The 19,039-nt window shown below is 37.2% G+C and overlaps 1 protein-coding gene across 24 annotated transcripts in view; it reads right to left on the reverse strand.

Moving 5' to 3' along the window:
* Positions 1-19,039, reverse strand: part of PATJ (PATJ crumbs cell polarity complex component) — a 405,040-nt gene that overhangs the window by 232,014 nt on the left and 153,987 nt on the right. For all 24 annotated transcript variants that reach the window (XM_049696976.1, XM_049696961.1, XM_049696921.1 and 21 more), the window contains 3 exons: positions 16,692-16,802; positions 12,080-12,157; positions 7,524-7,623 (listed from right to left, as the gene is read on the reverse strand). In XM_049696976.1, coding sequence (XP_049552933.1) covers positions 7,524-7,623; positions 12,080-12,157; positions 16,692-16,802 — 289 coding nt within the window. The remainder of the gene's footprint in view (positions 1-7,523; positions 7,624-12,079; positions 12,158-16,691; positions 16,803-19,039) is intronic.

Consider the following 19,039-nt stretch of genomic DNA (forward strand, 5'->3'; position numbering starts at 1 on the left):
GCTAGATTCTTGAGGACAGTGGGACTAGCAGGCAGCTTTGTCTTCTTCCAAATTTAAATGCAGTTTTGGGGGCATTTTTTGTAAGAGGAAGAGAGGTTTGGGACAGGTTCCCCAGACCACTCCATGGGAACACAGGAAGATTAGTTATGAAGTCTTTTTAAAAAATTAAAATATGTGTTTGTGTATTTTATACATGAATGTAAGGAATTTTTGAATAAATATGGTAAAGAAGAGTGACGTCCAATGAGCAGGGTTTGGGGGGTGGCTGATAGTGGTGATGGTTCAACAACTCTAAATATACGACAAGCTACTGAATTGGACACTGTAAGTAGATGTATGGTAATGTGGATTATATCTCAATAAAGTTGCTGTTTTTTTAAAAAGCTCTAAACTTACACATAGTGTGACTGAGCAATTTGCTAATAAATCACATTTCAGAAGGTCTTAGCTAGTATCCTATCCTTAAAAACAACTGAAATAAAAACAAAAAGAAGTAAAGTAAAACACAAAGATGCAAGGTATCTGTAATCTAATTTTTATTTGCATGGTGTGGTTCATGGGCTAATTTTATTATGCTGCATAACCCAAATATATTTCTTATACCAAATATTATATTATGACATATAATTGGGGTGAGGGAGGAATCTGAGCAAAATGCCATAAAGATGTATCACTGTCATAATTAAACCAGATCCTTATTGAGGGAAAAAAAAAGGTGGAAAAACAAAATACCTCAGGAGAGTATGCTATTCTGGAATTAAAGGATAAAAAAAGGGCTTTAAGAGACCGTCTGCATGAGGTTCCATTCACATCTCTGTTACAGCACTAAAAAGCCAGGTGTCAAATAAGTCAATTATATTCTGAATTCCGAGGATTTAATAGACATTAAGAGACATGTCTGGGCTTCCCTGGTGGCGCAGTGGTTGAGAGTCCGCCTGCCGATGCAGGGGACACGGGTTCGTGCCCCGGTCCGGGAAGATCCCACATGCCGCGGAGCGGCTGGGCCCGTGAGCCTTGGCCGCTGAGCCTGCGCGTCCAGAGCCTGTGCTCCACAACGGGAGAGGCCACAGCAGTGAGAGGCCCGCGTACCGCAAAAAAAAAAAAAAAAAAAAAAAAAAGAGACATGTCTATTGTATGATTCTCATTGCTTCACTCTCTTATGTTACAGAAAGTCATTCCAAACCTTCTGCTCCCTGCAGTTTAAAACCATAATTGAAAGAGTGAACGCCAACAGGTTAGAATCACCCAAGTGACATAAAAGCATTTAACTTCTGGGATCGAAGGTGAACAAAGCAAGACCTTCTGGAGACTGTGGCAAAGCCCCCTGGGGATCGAAACTTTTTGATAAAGTAAGGGGTGGCATATTGAGAAAGAGATGTCAAGCTGCTCTGGACAGAATGCTCTGAAACTGCGATGGTACAGTTCAGGAGAAAGGGTACCTGCGAGGCACCAGGAGCACACCCGGGTTTTCAGTGCACCCCCATGTAACTATGTGAGTCACCTACCTTCTTTCATTAATTTGCCCCAAATACTGAATTGCTATAATGTGCCAGGCCAAAACAGAGGGTAACTAGCCTCATGGAACTTAGAGATTTGGTGGGGGAGACAGATTAATCTAATAAATGTATAAATAATTACATTTTGTTAATACGATGAAAGAAAAATACAGGAATAAGTATTAGAAGAAGGAGTCGGGCAAGGTTTTCCAAATAATGCGACATGAAGCTGAAATCAGCAGAAGAGATATCTCCTTTCAAAGGCTCTTCTGAGAATGCACTTAAAGATCTGGGGAGAATTTATGGAGAATTTAGTAACTACTACCATATAGTTACTAAAATTGTGGTAATAAAAATACAAAGGAAACTACAAATATGAGAAGAGATTGGGAAAGAAGATTCATCTACATTTGTTGATCCATTGTAGAAAGAACGATAATAAAGATATGGCATCTTTCCAACAGCCCACTGAAAATTTGGGTCAGGATATCAGAGTGAGTTTAAGGCCAGAAACAAAGATTAGCAAGTCACCATGTGATAGTGAACTGAGTGATCATTTCATGCACTCAATGATCTTAAACCTCTGACAGGGCAATCAAGCTTTAAATTTAGGTATTAAAGACTATACCATAAAGTAAAAAGTTCTGCACCACTGATACCTCCCTTTGACAAATCCTGCAGGTCTGACAATAGTAGTTTGGTCAACAGCTAAGCATTTATGTGGATATTGTTTCTTAATTTTTAACTGTTTCATAATTCTTAATTAAAGTTCAAGAAATTTTCATTATTAAGATGGTTGTAAGACTTCTCATGGAAATTAGACACTAGAATGTCATATGTTCAACTATGCAAGATGAGTGATCTATAATATAAATGCCTGTTATGTAACACCCTGTCTATACGGGTATACGTGGGAGACGTCACGTGTTCAGTTCCAGATCACCGCAATAAAGTGAGTCACACCAATCTTTTGGTTTCCCAATGCATATAAAAGTTATGTTTACACTACACCGCAATCTACGAAGTAAGCAATAGCATTATGTCTAAAAAGCAATGTACATACTTTAATTAAAAAACACTTTATTGCTAAAAAATGCTAACTATCATCTGACAATGCAGGGCTGCCACAAACCAATTAGTAAGAGACACAATCATTTGTGAAGGGCAATCAAGCGAATCACAATAAAAGGAGGCATGTCTGCATTGGCTGTAACACTGAATTCTCACAACCACCTGAACAATAACTCCCTTGGTTATTTTACCAAGTATCCTCTTTCTGTTCTTCCTCAGCAACCCCATGTTGCTAAGTTCAACGGTTACTATTCTGTCTCCAACCTCTCGGAATCATTCCACAGTTGACCACTGAGGTTCAGTGACAGAACCTTTCTTGAAACACATTCTCTTAAACTACTTAATTCTACAATCTCCTCAGAGTGTTCTTATGCTAGGATGCTCTTATGCTAGGCATGTGCTGGGTTCCCTTCTTGCTGCTGTCTACACACACTTCTCTACCTCACCTGCTCCCGAGTTTAATACCATCCAGATCAGCAGTTTTCAGAAGGTCGGCCCTGAATCAGAAGTATCAGCGTCACCTAGAAATGCAAATTACTGGGTGCTCCCAGATGTAAGAACTTAGAAACTGGGGGTAGAGGACAGCAATCAGTGTTTGAACAAGCTCAACAGGTGCTTCTGAGGTACACTGAAGTTTGAAAACCACAGATTTGTGGTTTTCATACGGCAGGTTGTGACTCATTAGTCGATCAAGGAAAAAAACGAGTTGCAAACAGCATTTTAAAAAGTGAAAGAAAATAGTACAGAGGGAATTCCCTGGTGGTCCAGTGGTTAGGACTCAGCGCTTTCAATGCCATGGGCCCAGGTTCTAACCCCTGGTCAGGGAACTAAGATCCGACAAGCCACGTGGTGCGGCCAAAAAAAAAATAGTATAGAAAAAGAATAATTTCTTCATATGTTATAAAGGTAAGTTATATTTCATGAAACTTTTGTTTCAGTTATATACGCATGTTAGTGTGTGTGTCCGTGTGTACGTGCACATCTATATTCGGTTGTTAAATAAAATATATATTACTGTGGATCACAGTCTGAAAAAAAATCTGATCGATATGATGACTAAAAAGGTCAGCTCTGTGGTTCCTTCTTGTCACTTGGGTCCTACCTTGCTTGGCCTTCCTTACCCATTCCACTTAATGTTGCCTCCTCCAAGGGATTTATTCTCACACTACCTTGCTTTATTTAGTTATTTACAGTACTTATCAATATTTAAACTATCTTATTGTTTATAAGCTTTCTCCCCCTCTAGAATATAAGTTAATGAGAGATCTTGTTCCCGACACCTAAAACAGTGTCTGCCCACCTAAAATACCCACTCAATAAATATTTCTTGACCAGATGAACTTTGTAAATGAGTAACTTGCCAAAGCTCACCTAAGTTAGATTAAACTACACTTTAGAATCATGAGTATCTCACGTCGGTGATCTCTCTAACATAATCATCACTTCCCGGTAGGCCTACAGCTTGGATTCCAGCCTTCCACTTCCTAGTCCTGGACCATAGGAAAGTTACATAATCATACTTTCACCACTGTAAAAAGAAATGCTTAGTTTTGGGACAATAAGAATCTGATAAAACAGTGAACGAATTTGCTTTTAGTTTTGGAAAGATGAGCGGAGTATTCATTTAATAAGAGTTTAGGAGCAAAGAAAAATTCACCAGATCCATATCAGGAGAAATACAGGAAAGCTAGAGGCTTTAGGTTCACCTACATTTTAAATGTGAACCATCTCATAGCTCCATACGGTTCAAACCCTTCTGGAGAAGGTTAACAGATAATTCAATGGGAAGGGAAAAAATAGGGAGCAAAATGAATGGGAAGTCATATTCACAGCCCAGATTTGCTGGAGAATTTGTGAAATGTCATAGTTAGGAGATGAATTTGATACTAGAAGTCTATACAGTAAGTCCCCTACATATGAACCTTCAAGCTGCCAGCTTTCAGAGATGTGAACGTGCATTTGCATGTCCAATCACGTAAGTTAGTTCACGTGTGCTGTGTACACTGTCACGTGTGTGCATCCTCCACAAGTGGTTGTGCTTTTGTGTACTTTACTGAAAGGTACTGTATAGACTACAGTAGTACAGTATCTGTATTTCAAACTAGATCTGTAAGAGGATGACTTCTTTGAATTCCTTGCTGTGAAACACAAGGAGTTTACTAATGAAGACCTGATGGAATTGGAGGCCCAGAGAAAGGATGAAGAGAGACAAGAGGAAGAAGTAACTGAAGAACCGAAGAGATTCACGACGCAGGAAATGGCAAGGAGATTTTCTTTATTTGAGGAGGCACTGTTAGTTTTGATGCACAGGACCCGAACGTAGAATGGTACACGAAGGTTGCAACAGTTGTTCAGAATGCAATCCAGTGCTACTGTGTCATCTATGATGAGAAAAAAAGAGCTACTACCCAGACATCACTGGATCTTTTTTCAAGAGGTTAGATAGAATTGAATCAAGAGGTTAGATAGGATTGAATCCAGCAAGGAACCAGAACCTGTGCCGTCAACATAAGGGCTGAGTGAAATTGCAGCTTGCCCTCTGTCTCCTATCGCTGACGATCCTTCAGCTCTACCATCTCCCACCTCTTCGCCCTCCTCCAGTCAGTAACTCTTCTTGCCTGTTCACTCGATGCCAGCCCCTGTATGCCGGCTGTTGTACTGTACTACTGTACTTTTCAAGGTACTGTACTGTAAGATTAAAAATGTTTATTTTTTGTGTTTGTTTTTTATGTATTATTTGTGTGAAAAGTATTATAAACCTATTACAGTACAGTACTTTATAAGCTGATTGTTTTAGTTGGGTACCTAGGCTAACTTTGCTGTACTTAACGAACAAATTGGACTTAACGAATGTGCTCTGAGAATGGAACTCATTTGTATGTAGGGGACTTACTGTATCAGCTTTCAGTGTAAATCAATGTCCTTCCTGAACCCCTCTAACGCTGTGAATGTGTGCTGTGAACACACATGAACACATGGTCTTGGAACTCCGGGGAACTGCTCTGCTTATCTAATGGTATCAAAGTGATATTCACTAGATAACCCCAAGTCACTTTGTTCCTATTTCTGGGATAGTAATGTTTTAAGTAATGAGAAGAGTAGATGGCAGACAGTACCAACTCTGGAGTCAGAGTGCCTGGATTTAAACTCCATGTCCACTATTTATTAGCTGTGTAATTTTTGACATATTCCTTAATTTCTCTGAGCCTGTTTCTTTATTTGTACATTTAGAGACCTCACAAAGTTATTACGTTGATAGAGTTATTAACACATATGAAGACCTGGCACATGGTAAACCAGAGTGTTTACTAGGTATCACAATCTTTATACTAAGTTCTTTAAATGCTTTCTCCTCTAATGCTCATAGCGATCCTGTGAGGCAGATTATTATAAGACATCCCCTCTCCTCCATATTGATAGGAAAGTGTGAGCCATGAAGAGGTTAAGAAACTTACCCATGTATTCACAACTAAGTGGTAGAGCTAGGATTAGAATGTAATCTTAGTCACATGCTTAAACCAGGTTTCCTAACAACCATGCAAATATAGACATTCTAGTATCCCAGAAATTATGAATAATCAACAAGCTATTTCCACTCTGCTACAGCTGCCCTAATAACTATATCAAAACAAGGGATTACATTACACAAACACACACATGTATCAATCGTATCCATCACGTGTTGCTCTTCCAAAGAGGTTGAGAACCAAGGCACTGCAAGTACCTTTATGAAATTTTGTTTCCATGCCTTTGTATCCTCCCTTCCAGGCTGGTGACCCCACAGAGAAAACAAGGAGCTATGTTTCATTTATCTCACAAAAGACTCACTTGGCACTGTTAGTGAAAAACAGTTGGTTTTCAACAGAGATTGTTGAACAAATAAAAATGCATGAGAAAGCATTCTGTAAAATCACAAAGTACAAACCAAGTTTTTATAAAGTCAACTTAATTGTTATATAGTTATATTTATTTTTATATTTCATTTATCTATTACTATATTTAGAAAAATATAAAGTTATAGTCAACTTTATAATACTTGTTGAAGATTCACAATACGCCAGGCTAAAGTCCTTATCGCCTTATTTTAATCTTCATCACAACCCCTTTGAAGTAGGTACCATTATTTTCATAGAAGAGGGCATGCTTAAGGTCACACATTAGGAAGTACTGGAGCCAGAATTTTAACTCTTTCAATTTCTGTATCAGACTCCTTTTCTATATTATAGAAAGAAAAATATTATTTTAAAATATGTAAATTTCAAAAACCATGAAATTCACCCATTCAAATGTATAATCCTGTAGGTTTCAGTATAGCCACAAATTGTGCAACCATCATCACAATCTAATTTTAGAACATTTTCATCACCCCCAAAATAAATTCCATACACAACAGCAATCAGATCTAAACGACATATACTTTACATACATAAAAGATATATAAATTATTTTAAATAAAGCCTCCATTAAATATATGTGTGAATGTATATTTGATACAACTAATGTAAAAGGACGTCATGAAATGACATCTAAAGGAAAAATTATGACTTCGTTGTCCCTCTGTAATTTTGCATTGGCAATATCACCATCCACTTGAGTAGGGCACGTAATCAAGGCCTAAAATCTACATTCAACTCTTATTATTATGGGTCAAACTCCAATTTCAAGGACTTCTTAGCACTTGTGTAATCATAACCAAATAGAAGACTAGGAGGGAATGTAGATAAAAGTTTACCACACAGCTGCCTTTGATACTCACTCTGTTATATTAGTGTCAAAGACAAAAACTTAGGAAAATAAAGTCACAGAAGTTTTGGAGACGTAAACTTTCTTTTTCAGCAAGATATGTTCATGCACATTTTCTAGAAGCTATACCACTGTATTTGACAATTTACAACAATCATTAAAGCATAATATAATAAATTCTGCATCCACCCCAAATAATGAAAAGGAACTCACTGTTGGTAAATGCATATTCTTCTTCAGTTTCATCACTGTCATCAGATGGAGCTTTATAAGGAGGCGGCAGTTTCATTGGAGGTGGAGCAGTTCCTCGCCTCTGAAGAGGCAAAATTTGAGAGAAGCGTTAATTGTCTTTGTATAACCTCTTCCTCAATGACAAACAGGATAAAAAAGATCATCTGTAAATATTTTGACTCTATCCAACTTCCATCACATCACTAGGATTGTAAAGTAAATACAATTCATTCTCTTATGTTTATGTTATTATGTAAAAGTGACTCTGTGATGTAAAGACACCAGTACAGAAAACAGGAATTCAAAGGCACAGCTTTTAAGACTGTTAACCTACCCAGAAGAATGAGTTCCTTTCTCCAGTGAGAAAGTCAATTATATGTACCTTCTTTACACTGTTGAAGCTTAGTTTTCTTTATTTCTGACCAAATAACTCAAATGAAAAACATTTCAAAATTAAGTCTAGGGGCTTCCCTGGTGGCGCAGTGGTTGAGAGTCCGCCTGCCGATGGAGGGGACGTGGGTTTGTGCCCCGGTCCGGGAAGATCCCACGTGCCGCGGAGCGGCTGGGCCCGTGAGCCATGGCCGCTGGGCCTGCGCGTCCGGAGCCTGTGCTCCGCAGCGGGAGGGGCCACAGCAGAGAGAGGCCCGCGTACCGCAAAAAAAAAAAAAAAAAAAAAAAAAAAAAAAAATTAAGTCTAAATGTAAAAACTACCTAACGTGTTAATCCTACAATTATTTAAACTTTTTATTCAACTGTAGAAGGTACAGATTTCATTCTTTAAAAACTACTTGAGGGGCTTCCCTGGTGGCGCAGTGGTTGAGAGTCCGCCTGCCAGTGCGGGGGACACGGGTTCGTGCCCCGGCCCGGGAGGATCCCACGTGCCGCAGAGCGGCTGGGCCCTTGAGCCATGGCCGCTGAGCCTGAGCGTCCGGAGCCTGTGCTCTGCAGGGGGTGAGGCCACAGCGGTGAGAGGCCCGCGTACCGCAAAAAAAAAAAAAAAAAAAAAAAAAAACTACTTGAAATACCAAGATTTTCTAACCAAAGAGGTATTCATCTACAACTTATAAAGAGGCAACACACATTTTAATGTTTTAAAAAAAGAAAGAGAAAGCTTTATGATGAATATTTTTTGTATTTCTGTATAAGTATTCTTTAAATTTACACACCAAATGATACAGCACATCAATATTTGGTTCAAATAGGCTTAATTAAAGTAGACTTTATGATCAGATTACCTTCACAGAATGTTGACATTTTCTTGAACGCTGGGAAAAATAAAACATGCCCAACTATGGAGAGATCCAAGCTGCTGGGAAGAATGGGAGCCGATACACACAAGCACTCCACAAAAGCCAAAATAACCAGATTAAGATTTGTTTTGCTACAGGATTTCAATAAAGCAATTATGCTTTATAGGACAAAGCCACTAATGGCAGGATACACTTCAGTAAATGGACAATGACTGGTCCATTACAGAAAGCAGGCATGTAATAAATTCCTCCAAAATAGAAAACAATATTTGGGATCCATAAAGAAAAACACACACTCAAATTTATTTAAGATAATGTCTAACCAAAACAGTACTTTGTACATTTATAGAAAATCCAAAAATCAATAAAAGGCAAGAGTGATGAAGGAAGAGAAGATGCCAAATACGAAGTACTTGTTAAGCAACAAAAGAATTCAGAAATGTGATCATGGTGTCTCTTTAATTCTTGTTTGAAAAAACTTAAAAGTGAGTTAAATGAAGAATAATAAAGGCAAATGAATTTTCAGCAAACCTTTTCCTCAGACCAGATCATTCTAAGTGAAAGACAATGCTCAGAACAAGGACAGCCAGCTTTTAAAATAGTATTAAGGGGGCTTCCCTGGTGGTGCAGTGGTTGAGAGTCCGCCTGCCGTTGCAGGGGACACGGGTTCGTGCCCCGGTCTGGGAAGATCCCACATGCCGCGGAGCGGCTGGGCCCGTGAGCCATGGCCACTGAGCCTGCACGTCCGGAGCCTGTGCTCTGCAACGGGAGAGGCCACAACAGTGAGAGGCCCGCGTATGGCCAAAAAAAAAAGAGGACCTTAGAAGGAAATTTATGGTCTGAAATGACTATTTTAGAAAAAAAGAATGGTTAAAAATTAATAAATTTTACAACTATCTAAAGATTATTAGGTGGGGGGGAAGGAAATAAACCCAAATAAGACAATATAAAAATGAGAACAAAATTAATTAAGCAGAAAAAAGATATAACAGAGAAGACTAACAGCTCAAAACTTAATTCTTCAAAATGAGGAATTAAATGAAAAATTACTTTCAAGATTAATAAAAAATAAACTATATTCATAATGAAAAAGAACTACTTTGAAGAGAACACAGATAATACACGTTAAGAGAATAAACAACTTTATACCAACAAATGCAAAAATTAGGTGATATCAATATTCCTAGAAAAGAGTCAGTAATCAAAACTGACTCTAAAAGGAACAGAAAATCTGAATAGCTCAGCAACACAGGCCCTTGATGGCTTCATAAGCTAATCTGACCAAACATGTAAGGCATGGATAATTAGTATCTTACACAAACTCTCAGAGAACTGAAAAGAAGAAGTACTCCTACTATTCATTTTAGTAGTCTTCTATAACCAAAACCAGACAGGACAGTATATAAACGGAAAATTCCAGGCCAAACTTGTTCAAAATCACAGATGTAAAAATTCTAAAAGGAATAATACTAGCAAACAGGCAAAAAAGATCATGACCAAATTAATTTAAGATTGGTTTAACATTACAGAATCTATTAATATAATTCACCACATTAAGGAATTCAAGGAGAAAAAAAAATCACATACAAATTATTTCAGTGAATGTAGATAATACATTTGATAAAATTCAATGTCAATCCCCTTCGTGATAAAAATTCTTAGCAAAATAAGAATGAAAGGGAATACTTCCATAACCAAAGGATAATCTATAAAAACTTACAGCACACATCATATTTAATGGTTAAATATTGAAAGCAATTTCCTAACTACCAGGAGGTAAAACAATAAGAATGTTAGCTCTTACTACCTGCATTAAACACCACAGAGGTCTTAGCAGATATAATAAAACAAGGGATAAAATACTGGAAAGGGAAGAAGAAAACTGCCTTTATCCAAAGTGGTTATTATTATCCATACAGAAAATTCAGAAATGAAAATCTACATAGTACTAGAATTTGGGATTCATATTCTTATTAAATATATATATATATATATATATATATGTATATGTGAAGTACACACACCAAGACACTAAAAGCATACATCAAGACACTAAAAGCTTCTACATAAAATATTTAATAAGTTTATCTTTAGGTGGTGGGTTTATGAGAGATTTTAACTTTTTTATTTTAGCATTTTGGTTTTCCCAGTGTCCTGAACCAGATTATTTTATAAAAGAATAAGACAATAATGTTACAAGATGTCAAAAGATATATAAAATTCAATTTCATATCTACATACTAGCAACAGAAAATGCAATTTAAAAATATTTAAAAGCAACACAAAATATAAGAATTTCTAGGAATAAACCAAATATTTACAATGCCTTTCTGAAGAAAATGATAACAATTAATTGTAAGAAATAAAAGAGGAAGTTAATAAATAGAAAGACATACCAGGTTAATGGTTAAGAAGGCTCAATATCATAAAGATGTAAATTCTTTACAATTTATAGATCTGACACAACTCTAGTCAAAATTGTCAAAGAGATTTTTTGGTAGAATTTGACAAGCTAATTATAAAATTAAATGGAAAAGAAAAAGGGCACAAATAGGTAATACACTTCTAAAGAAAAAGAAATATGTAAAGGAGATTGCTCTACTAGAAAACAAGATTTATTATTAGACTTTAATAATTTAGGCAGGGCAGCACTTGTGCTGTGATAAACAAATGGAACAAAGAGAAAGCTCAGAAACAATCTTCCCCTGATAACCTGAGATATGATAGAGGTTGTGGTGCAAAGGAGGGCCTATTTAAAAGAGTGGGATAATTATTTATCTTTATGGGGAAAAATGAAAATCCATCCTACCTGACACCATACCCTAAGATAAACTTTATATCAACTAATTCTACTAGAATAGAGGTGGGGAAACAGGAGTGGAGAATTAACTGTGATTGACAGTAAGAAACGTTTTCTCAGGAGAGATGACCTTTGACCTGCTCCTTCGAGAATGAAAAGGAAGAGCCATGTGGAAAATGGACTTCCAGGCTGAGGGAGCAGCAAGATCAAAGTCTGAGAAACTTTCTGGGAATAGACAGACAACCAGCCCAGCTGAACAGGAAAGACAGAGAAAGATGATGATGGCTGATTGGTGCGTCACGACATTTTTACACCTATACTCCACTAGGCCTTCATCCAGGCCAGAATCAGTCATGTTCACAGAAGGGAAATATTATAACTACAGTACTTCTATCCTGATACTCATCAAAAAAACACTTATTAATTGCAGCTCAGATATGCAAAAAGAAACCAGAAACATTTTTTAAAAGCTTGCGAGGTTAGGTTACCTTTTCTTTTTTTTCTTGGGTGTCTTGGTCCTCGTTATTAGTGATTTTTTTGGCCTTGTTATGTGCACTAGGAATGACCTACCACCACAAAAACAAGGAAGGGGGAAAAGGAAAACATTTAAATGTCACAATCATTACGTGGCTTTAATTTTTTCAAAAAACAATTAAAATCCTACTTAACTCTCTAACTTCACCTAAAAGTAAAGACACGAGAAGTACAATTCAAGGCAAGCAATACTACTTGGGAAATCTAACAAGCTATAAAACCCAAAATGTGCGTGCGTGCGTGCGTGCGTGTGTGTGTGTGTGTGTGTGTGTGTGTGTGTGTGTAGCATCCAGGGGCAATAAATTCACAGGCTTGTGTAGATCCAGAAAGTGAAGATGAAGACTAAGAAGGTCACAATACTTACTGTCATCCAAACATCTCATTTTGTGAAATACACTTTTAAGGGTAAGCAAAGTTAATTCCTAGAACGCTGAATGCAACATTTATTTCATAGATCTACCTTATTCATCACTGTACCCCAGTTCAAGTATGATATCTAGCACACTGTGCACATTCAATAAATATTTCACTATCACTGCTAGCATATAAATAAATTACAAAGCTATTTACACTCCTGGATAAAAGGTCAATGAGAGCTGGAATTTAGTGTTATTTATCACTATAACCCTGTTGCTCAGAAAAAGCCTAATACATAGTAGTGTTGAATAAATGTTTATAAATGAGTCAAACAGTTCAATTTCATAGAAATAATTTTAATTCTTAATGGTGCCAACATCATAGATTACTTTTTGACTCATTTCTTTTTGTAAAACTATCTATAAAACATCTTAGGAAAATACAAAACTGTTAGTGATTTTTTTAAAAGGATCCTTAAATAGCTAACACAAATAATGTTGGCATGAAATCTGATGACAGACATGCAAATTAAAAGGAAAAATAAATATTCTTTCTCAGAAAATTAAAGGAACTTCCTGCCTAGGGATAATTTAGAAAACAAAACCCAAAAAAACACTTCTCTCTAAAGGCAATTTAAGGGACTTCCCTGGCAGTCCAGTGGTTAAGACTTCACCTTCCAATGCAGGGGGTGCGGGTTCAATCCCTGGTCAGGGAGCTAAGATCCAACATGCTTCATGGCCAAAAAATCAAAACAAAAAACAGAAGCAATATTGTAACAAATTCAATAAAGACTTTAAATATGGTCCACATCAAAAAAAAATCTTTAAAAAAAATAAAAAATAAAGGCAATTTAAGATTAATTCTTCTTTACTTTTAACTTAGAGTCTAAGGAAATTAATTTTGGAATAAATAAAGTCTTAGGAATGTTTCACTTAAGTAAAAACCAACAGTAGTGATAAAGCAACATGTTTTTGGTGCTTCCTATGTAAATAGACACTGTACTTAATATTTATTTCTCTATTTATTTATTTTTAATATTTATTTGGCTGCGCCAGGTCTTAGTTGCGGCACACGGGATGTTCTATGCAGCATGCGGGATCAGTTGTGGCATGCAGACTCCTTTAGTTGCAGCAAGACAGATCTAGTTTCCTGACCAGGGATCGAACCTGGGTCCCCTGCACTGGGAGTGTGGAGTCTTAGCCACTGGACCATCAGGGAAGTTCTCTGCTTAATATATACAACAACCTAAGTCAGAGTTCAAAAACTAGTGGGTCTACAGGTATATGTTTCTTGTCCTAAAGAATTTTAAAACAGGAGCTTCCCTTGTGGCGCAGTGGTTAAGAATCCGCCTGCCAATGCAGGGTACACGGGTTCGAGCCCTGGTCCGGGAAGATCCCACGTGCTGTGGAGCAACTAAGCCCGTGCACCACAACTACTGAGCCTGCGCTCTAGAGGCCACGAGCCACAACTACTGAGCCCGTGTGCCACAACTACTGAAGCCCACGCGCCTAGAGCCTGTGCTCTGCAACAAGAGAAGCCACTGCGATGAGAAGCCCACGCACCACAACAAAGAGTAGCCCCCGCTCACAGCAACTAGAGCAAGCCCACACACAGCAACGAAGACCCAACGCAGCCATAGATAAATAAATAAATAAATAAATAGAATTTTAAAACAAATACTTTGTCTCTAGAAAGTTATAATATCTGCCTACACTGGACCTACTTTCTCCTCTGAAAAAAACAGCTGAATCTGAATGGCAGAAGCTTCGTGATGGGACAAAATGTTAGCTGCCATTCACAAAGTTTGCAATGTTTGCTTTTCAAAGAGCAGAGAAATATCTTTCTGTATGCATACCATTAGCAAAATTTGGAAGACAAAAGGCCCACCAAAAAGACTATATCTTTAAGAAAAGTAGGACAGCACATGTTTCTTATGAAAGTAAAAAATATATTTCTATACGACTAATACACAAAATGTACACGTGTCCAAAAAATTTAGGTGCCATTATGAAACAATGACATTAGGGAAATACAGATGGAATACAGGAAAAAATAAAACAACACATGATAATAAATTTAATGAACTGAAGGCATGATGCCAATTTCAAAAGGGTTTGTTTTTTAATATATTAAAAAAAACCCTAATGCTACTGTGAAATGCAATTTTAACTAGAAAAAGTTACCTTGGCATAAAAACTTTCTATAGAGGTGTACAGTATAAATCATGAATTTTGCTCTCAAATAAGCATTTACCAAGTAAATCTAAGCAGATACACACATTTCTTTCTAGCAGGCTGAAAAAATAGTTGAGAAATTCAGGAGGAAAAGCTTAAAAAAGTAATGTATTGTTGATCCTCCTAAACCACCTGCTAAAAGCACAAATATAAAAAAATAAAATACAACTCAAAACAAAGGTACAAATATAAACACCACTGCTCAATTCATGGTGTTGATGAGAATTTCCATGTAACCAAGCCATGTTTAGACACAGGGCCTTGATGGAAATGACTTACTTGGGGGTTTTGAAGAAAGTCTCAAAGTTTAATGTAAACTGATCAAAAATAATTAAGAATTTGGCTATATTTTCTATTCCTGTGATGACCAATATAACTTGCAAGAATAAGTAAGCCGAAGAGAGCACCATTTGGCAAAGATTTGAAATTTGATTCCTTTCATTTCCTTATTCAACTGGAATCACTTTGTTCTTAAAAAAAAAAAAGGAACAAATCATGGACATTAATATCATCTCCATCCCTTGGCTAGAATCACAGATAGTTCAATGCTTGATGAACCCAATGCACAATGTAACAGTCTGTGATGCTGCCTGAGGGTTAAGTAACTTGAACATCGGACGATGCTGAAGACATTTTCCCTTTTTTGAACAGTTGAAAGAAACTGTACTGTTCATGTCCTCCAAATGAAAATTTCGACCTCAGCTCACCAACAAAGGCTGGATTAAAATCTTGGCCATTTTGGCTGACTTTATAACCTATTAAAATGCTTTGAATATTTTTCAGAGGGGCATTTGCAAGTGGCCACATAAATGTATAATCTGATTGGTTCATTCTCGCTCAAAACTATTTCTTTGGAAGTGTCATTTGGCAGGGAATAATCTGGCCAATTTTCCTACAGAATTCAGTTTCCAGAAATACAAGTGATGGCCTCAATGACTTTCTCAATATTATAAGAGTTAAAAGGTGGATTCCAAGAAATCTAGAATTTCAAGTTGTATAAAAATGTGAAGACCTTATTCAGTTTACCTCTCTCAATTAGTCTTGATGGTATAAACGGAGCACTAAGACTAGAAGGGACTGTGCTGCAGTACAGTGCACCACAGCAGAGCTGCCCAGGTGGGGTGAGGCTGCAACCCACTGTGTGCAGGCAGGCTACAAGCGTGCTGAAATAGCATGTTGATGCCTTCGCCCTTGGGACAGCCAGACATCTGTTTACACAGTTTGCCATACAAATATTATTTTCTGTATTCCCTGACATAAAAAAGGGTTGAAAGGCACTGCATTAGCGAGTTGAAAAGCAAATTTTTAAAAAATATGCAGAGTTTTTCTACTGTTCATAAGTGTCTATGTTTTGAACAGCTGTCTTCCATTATAAAATAAAGAAAAATAAACACTGCTTCCAGGTACAGGGCTTACGGGGCTGCATATTGCAATATAAAATACACATCCTGCCACTAACATCTGTGTATCAGAGTTCTAATTCCATACCAAATAAGTAATTTATTATAGAAAAAAATTCTATGATTAAATACTGCTCTTTGCGCATTCAGAATCTTTAACAGAACATACAACAATGCAACACATCTGAATTTTTACATGCCTGTAAAAATACCATTTGGTGGTCCCTCTAGAATGTTTTTAACCCTGACCTACTCTGTATTCAAAGTATTTTATAAACAAAGTAACTGGTTCAGAAAGGTTAGGTAACTTGCCTCCAAATTAGCAAAAATGGTAAACATGCAATCAAGGAATCAAAAATGGGTCTGTTAGACTCCACTGCACACTGGAATAACTCAAATTTGACCAGGAAATCAAAATCAGAGGAAAAAAGGGGAAATTGAGGTTAATAACTAAATTTTAATGAAGTTAATGCTTCCTTTACGTAATAGTAGAATAACAGTAAAAATATATTGAAAAATACTTCGAGGCAAAAGCTTGGTCCACAGATATAGAGAATATTTTTTAAGTAGCTTACTCTTGGAGTGGATGACAAGCTCTGAACAACAAACACCACAGGGTTTCCTGCATTCTTAATGGCCTCAACCGCTTCTCTGTGAGAGGCATTCTGCAAATCTACTCCAGACACCTAAAAGCACAGAAGCAATTTATTTCAATTAGAAGGGCAGCAGATCTTGTGGACAGGTTAATTCAAAGTTCATGCGTATTATCTAGTTACAAGAAGAGCCAGAGTCGAATGAATTATACCAAAGCCAGAAAAAAATAAGATTGACCCAAACAAGCTTTGCTGTTTTAGGAGATCATGTTTATGGATATTAATGTTTCACCTTCAAGAAAAGTAACTAAGGTAAATATCTTAATAACAATGGCCCTGATTAAATATAATTATCCAAAATAGGTAGCTCAGTCAGTAACAGAACCTTAAAAAGCTTCTGAACTTGTAATGTCACCTCTGCCACTATCACAGTACACAATTCTGAGTGAGGGCAGGGGGTGGGGATCTCTCTGGACTCACCTTCTCTCAAGCAAACTGAGAAGAATGACATTTTAAGCAAATTGCCCATTATCACAGTTGAGAAGCTGAACATTTCTCAAATTATATCAAAAAAGAAGTATGAAAACACCCATAGGTTCTTTCTAAAAGAGTTCTGTGTTCAACGAATTTGAGTATGTGGAATCTAGAAAAATGGTAGAGATGAACTTATTTGCAAAGCAGAAATCGAGTCACAGATGTAGAGAACAAATTTACAGTTACCAAGGGGGGAAGGGAGGGGGGTTGGATGAATTGGGATATTGGGACTGACATATATACACTACTATGCATAAAATAGATAACTAATGAGAACCTACTGTATAGCACAGGGAACTCTACTCAATGCTCTGTGGTGATCTAAATGGGAAGGAAATCTAAAAAAGAGTGGATATATGTATACATATAACTGATTCACTTTGCTGTACAGCAAGAAACTGACCAACATTGTAAAGCAACTATACTCCAATAAAAATTAATTTAAAAAACTGGGGCAAGTGTAAACATCTCCTTATTATATAAATCTGGGAGAACATAACTTGTGAACATGCCCATAATCTCAAAGAGCATTCTGTATTTATCAAACATATTTACAAGAACCAACTTTTGAAACTGACAATGTAAGGAAGCCTTGGTAAAAGTTGAGGTGGTTTACAGTCAGTTGATAGCGACAATTGGTGAATATTGTTTTGCCGTAAGGGGATCAAAGAAATAGGAATGTAAGTGAAGAGGGATGTGGGATCAAGTTTGGTTTTTGTTTTTAAGATGGGATAGATTACAGTAATAATGATGCAGTGGAGAGGAAAAGTGAAGGGTAGAGAGGAGTGATGACCGTGGAAGCAAATCCTTGGACAGTGAAGAGGGAATGACTTCCACTGTACAAGTTAGACTGGCTCTGGATAGAAGAAACATAAATAGTTCATTTGCTGTACCAAATGCAGTCAGAAAAAAGCTTTGGTATGCAGTGGGAGCAAGGGGAAACTCTCTTTTGACTGCTTCTATTTTCTCAATGAAATAAGAAACAAGGACCTTAAACAGAGATTAAGACTGTGGCAGGAGGTATAGGAGGTTTGAGGTAGTTACCTCTGAAAGTAGAAGAATGGAACAACTCGGGAAATATTACAGGGCTACAGGGCAGAATTAAAGACCCACTTGAGGGGGTGGTCATGAATTTAAAATGAGACCAGACAGCATGGGTGGTTATTTTCTCCAGCCGTGCTAGAGATCTGAAATAAGCAAAAAGTTGCACTTAACTAGGATGTGGTTGGTTCTCCCAGGCAAGTTCAGTGAAAGGAAAGAGGATCAAAGGAGTTGGAAGTATATGCAAGGGAGTGATAGGATGATAAGTCACTGAATTTGAGCAGAGTGAGGAAGAAAGTGAGCATGCCAGAAGCCGAGAGACAGAAGCGAGGGTCCTAAGGTAGGAGATACGAGCCCAGTGTGTTAGAGGGGTTTAAAGCCAGGTTGAGTCTAAAGTACAGAGAAAGAGGAGAGAGCGGAAAGAGGTGAGGCCAGGGAGGCAGCCGAAGCCACCTGCAAAATCCAAAAGGCCATGGCAAGAACTTTGGCTTTTTATTCTAATAGGTATCAATGAAGATTTTAATGCTCTGTGAAAGCTCTTTTCCCATATGAGTTGAGGAAGGATACAAATAATAGTAAATGAAAAAAATACAGACAAAAATTAAAGTGACACATAAAAGCTGTCACAACAGTTTGATGAAGCTTCTATCAAATAACCTGATCCCCAAAATATTCAACAGTAAGAGAAGTAGAGGCTATATGAGAACTACTTCCTCCTCTAGTAATAATCAGTTTTTGTTTCCCTAACAGAGATG

This window comes from Orcinus orca, chromosome 1 (genome assembly GCF_937001465.1).
Source record: "Orcinus orca chromosome 1, mOrcOrc1.1, whole genome shotgun sequence".
In the NCBI taxonomy this organism is placed as follows: domain Eukaryota; kingdom Metazoa; phylum Chordata; class Mammalia; order Artiodactyla; family Delphinidae; genus Orcinus; species Orcinus orca.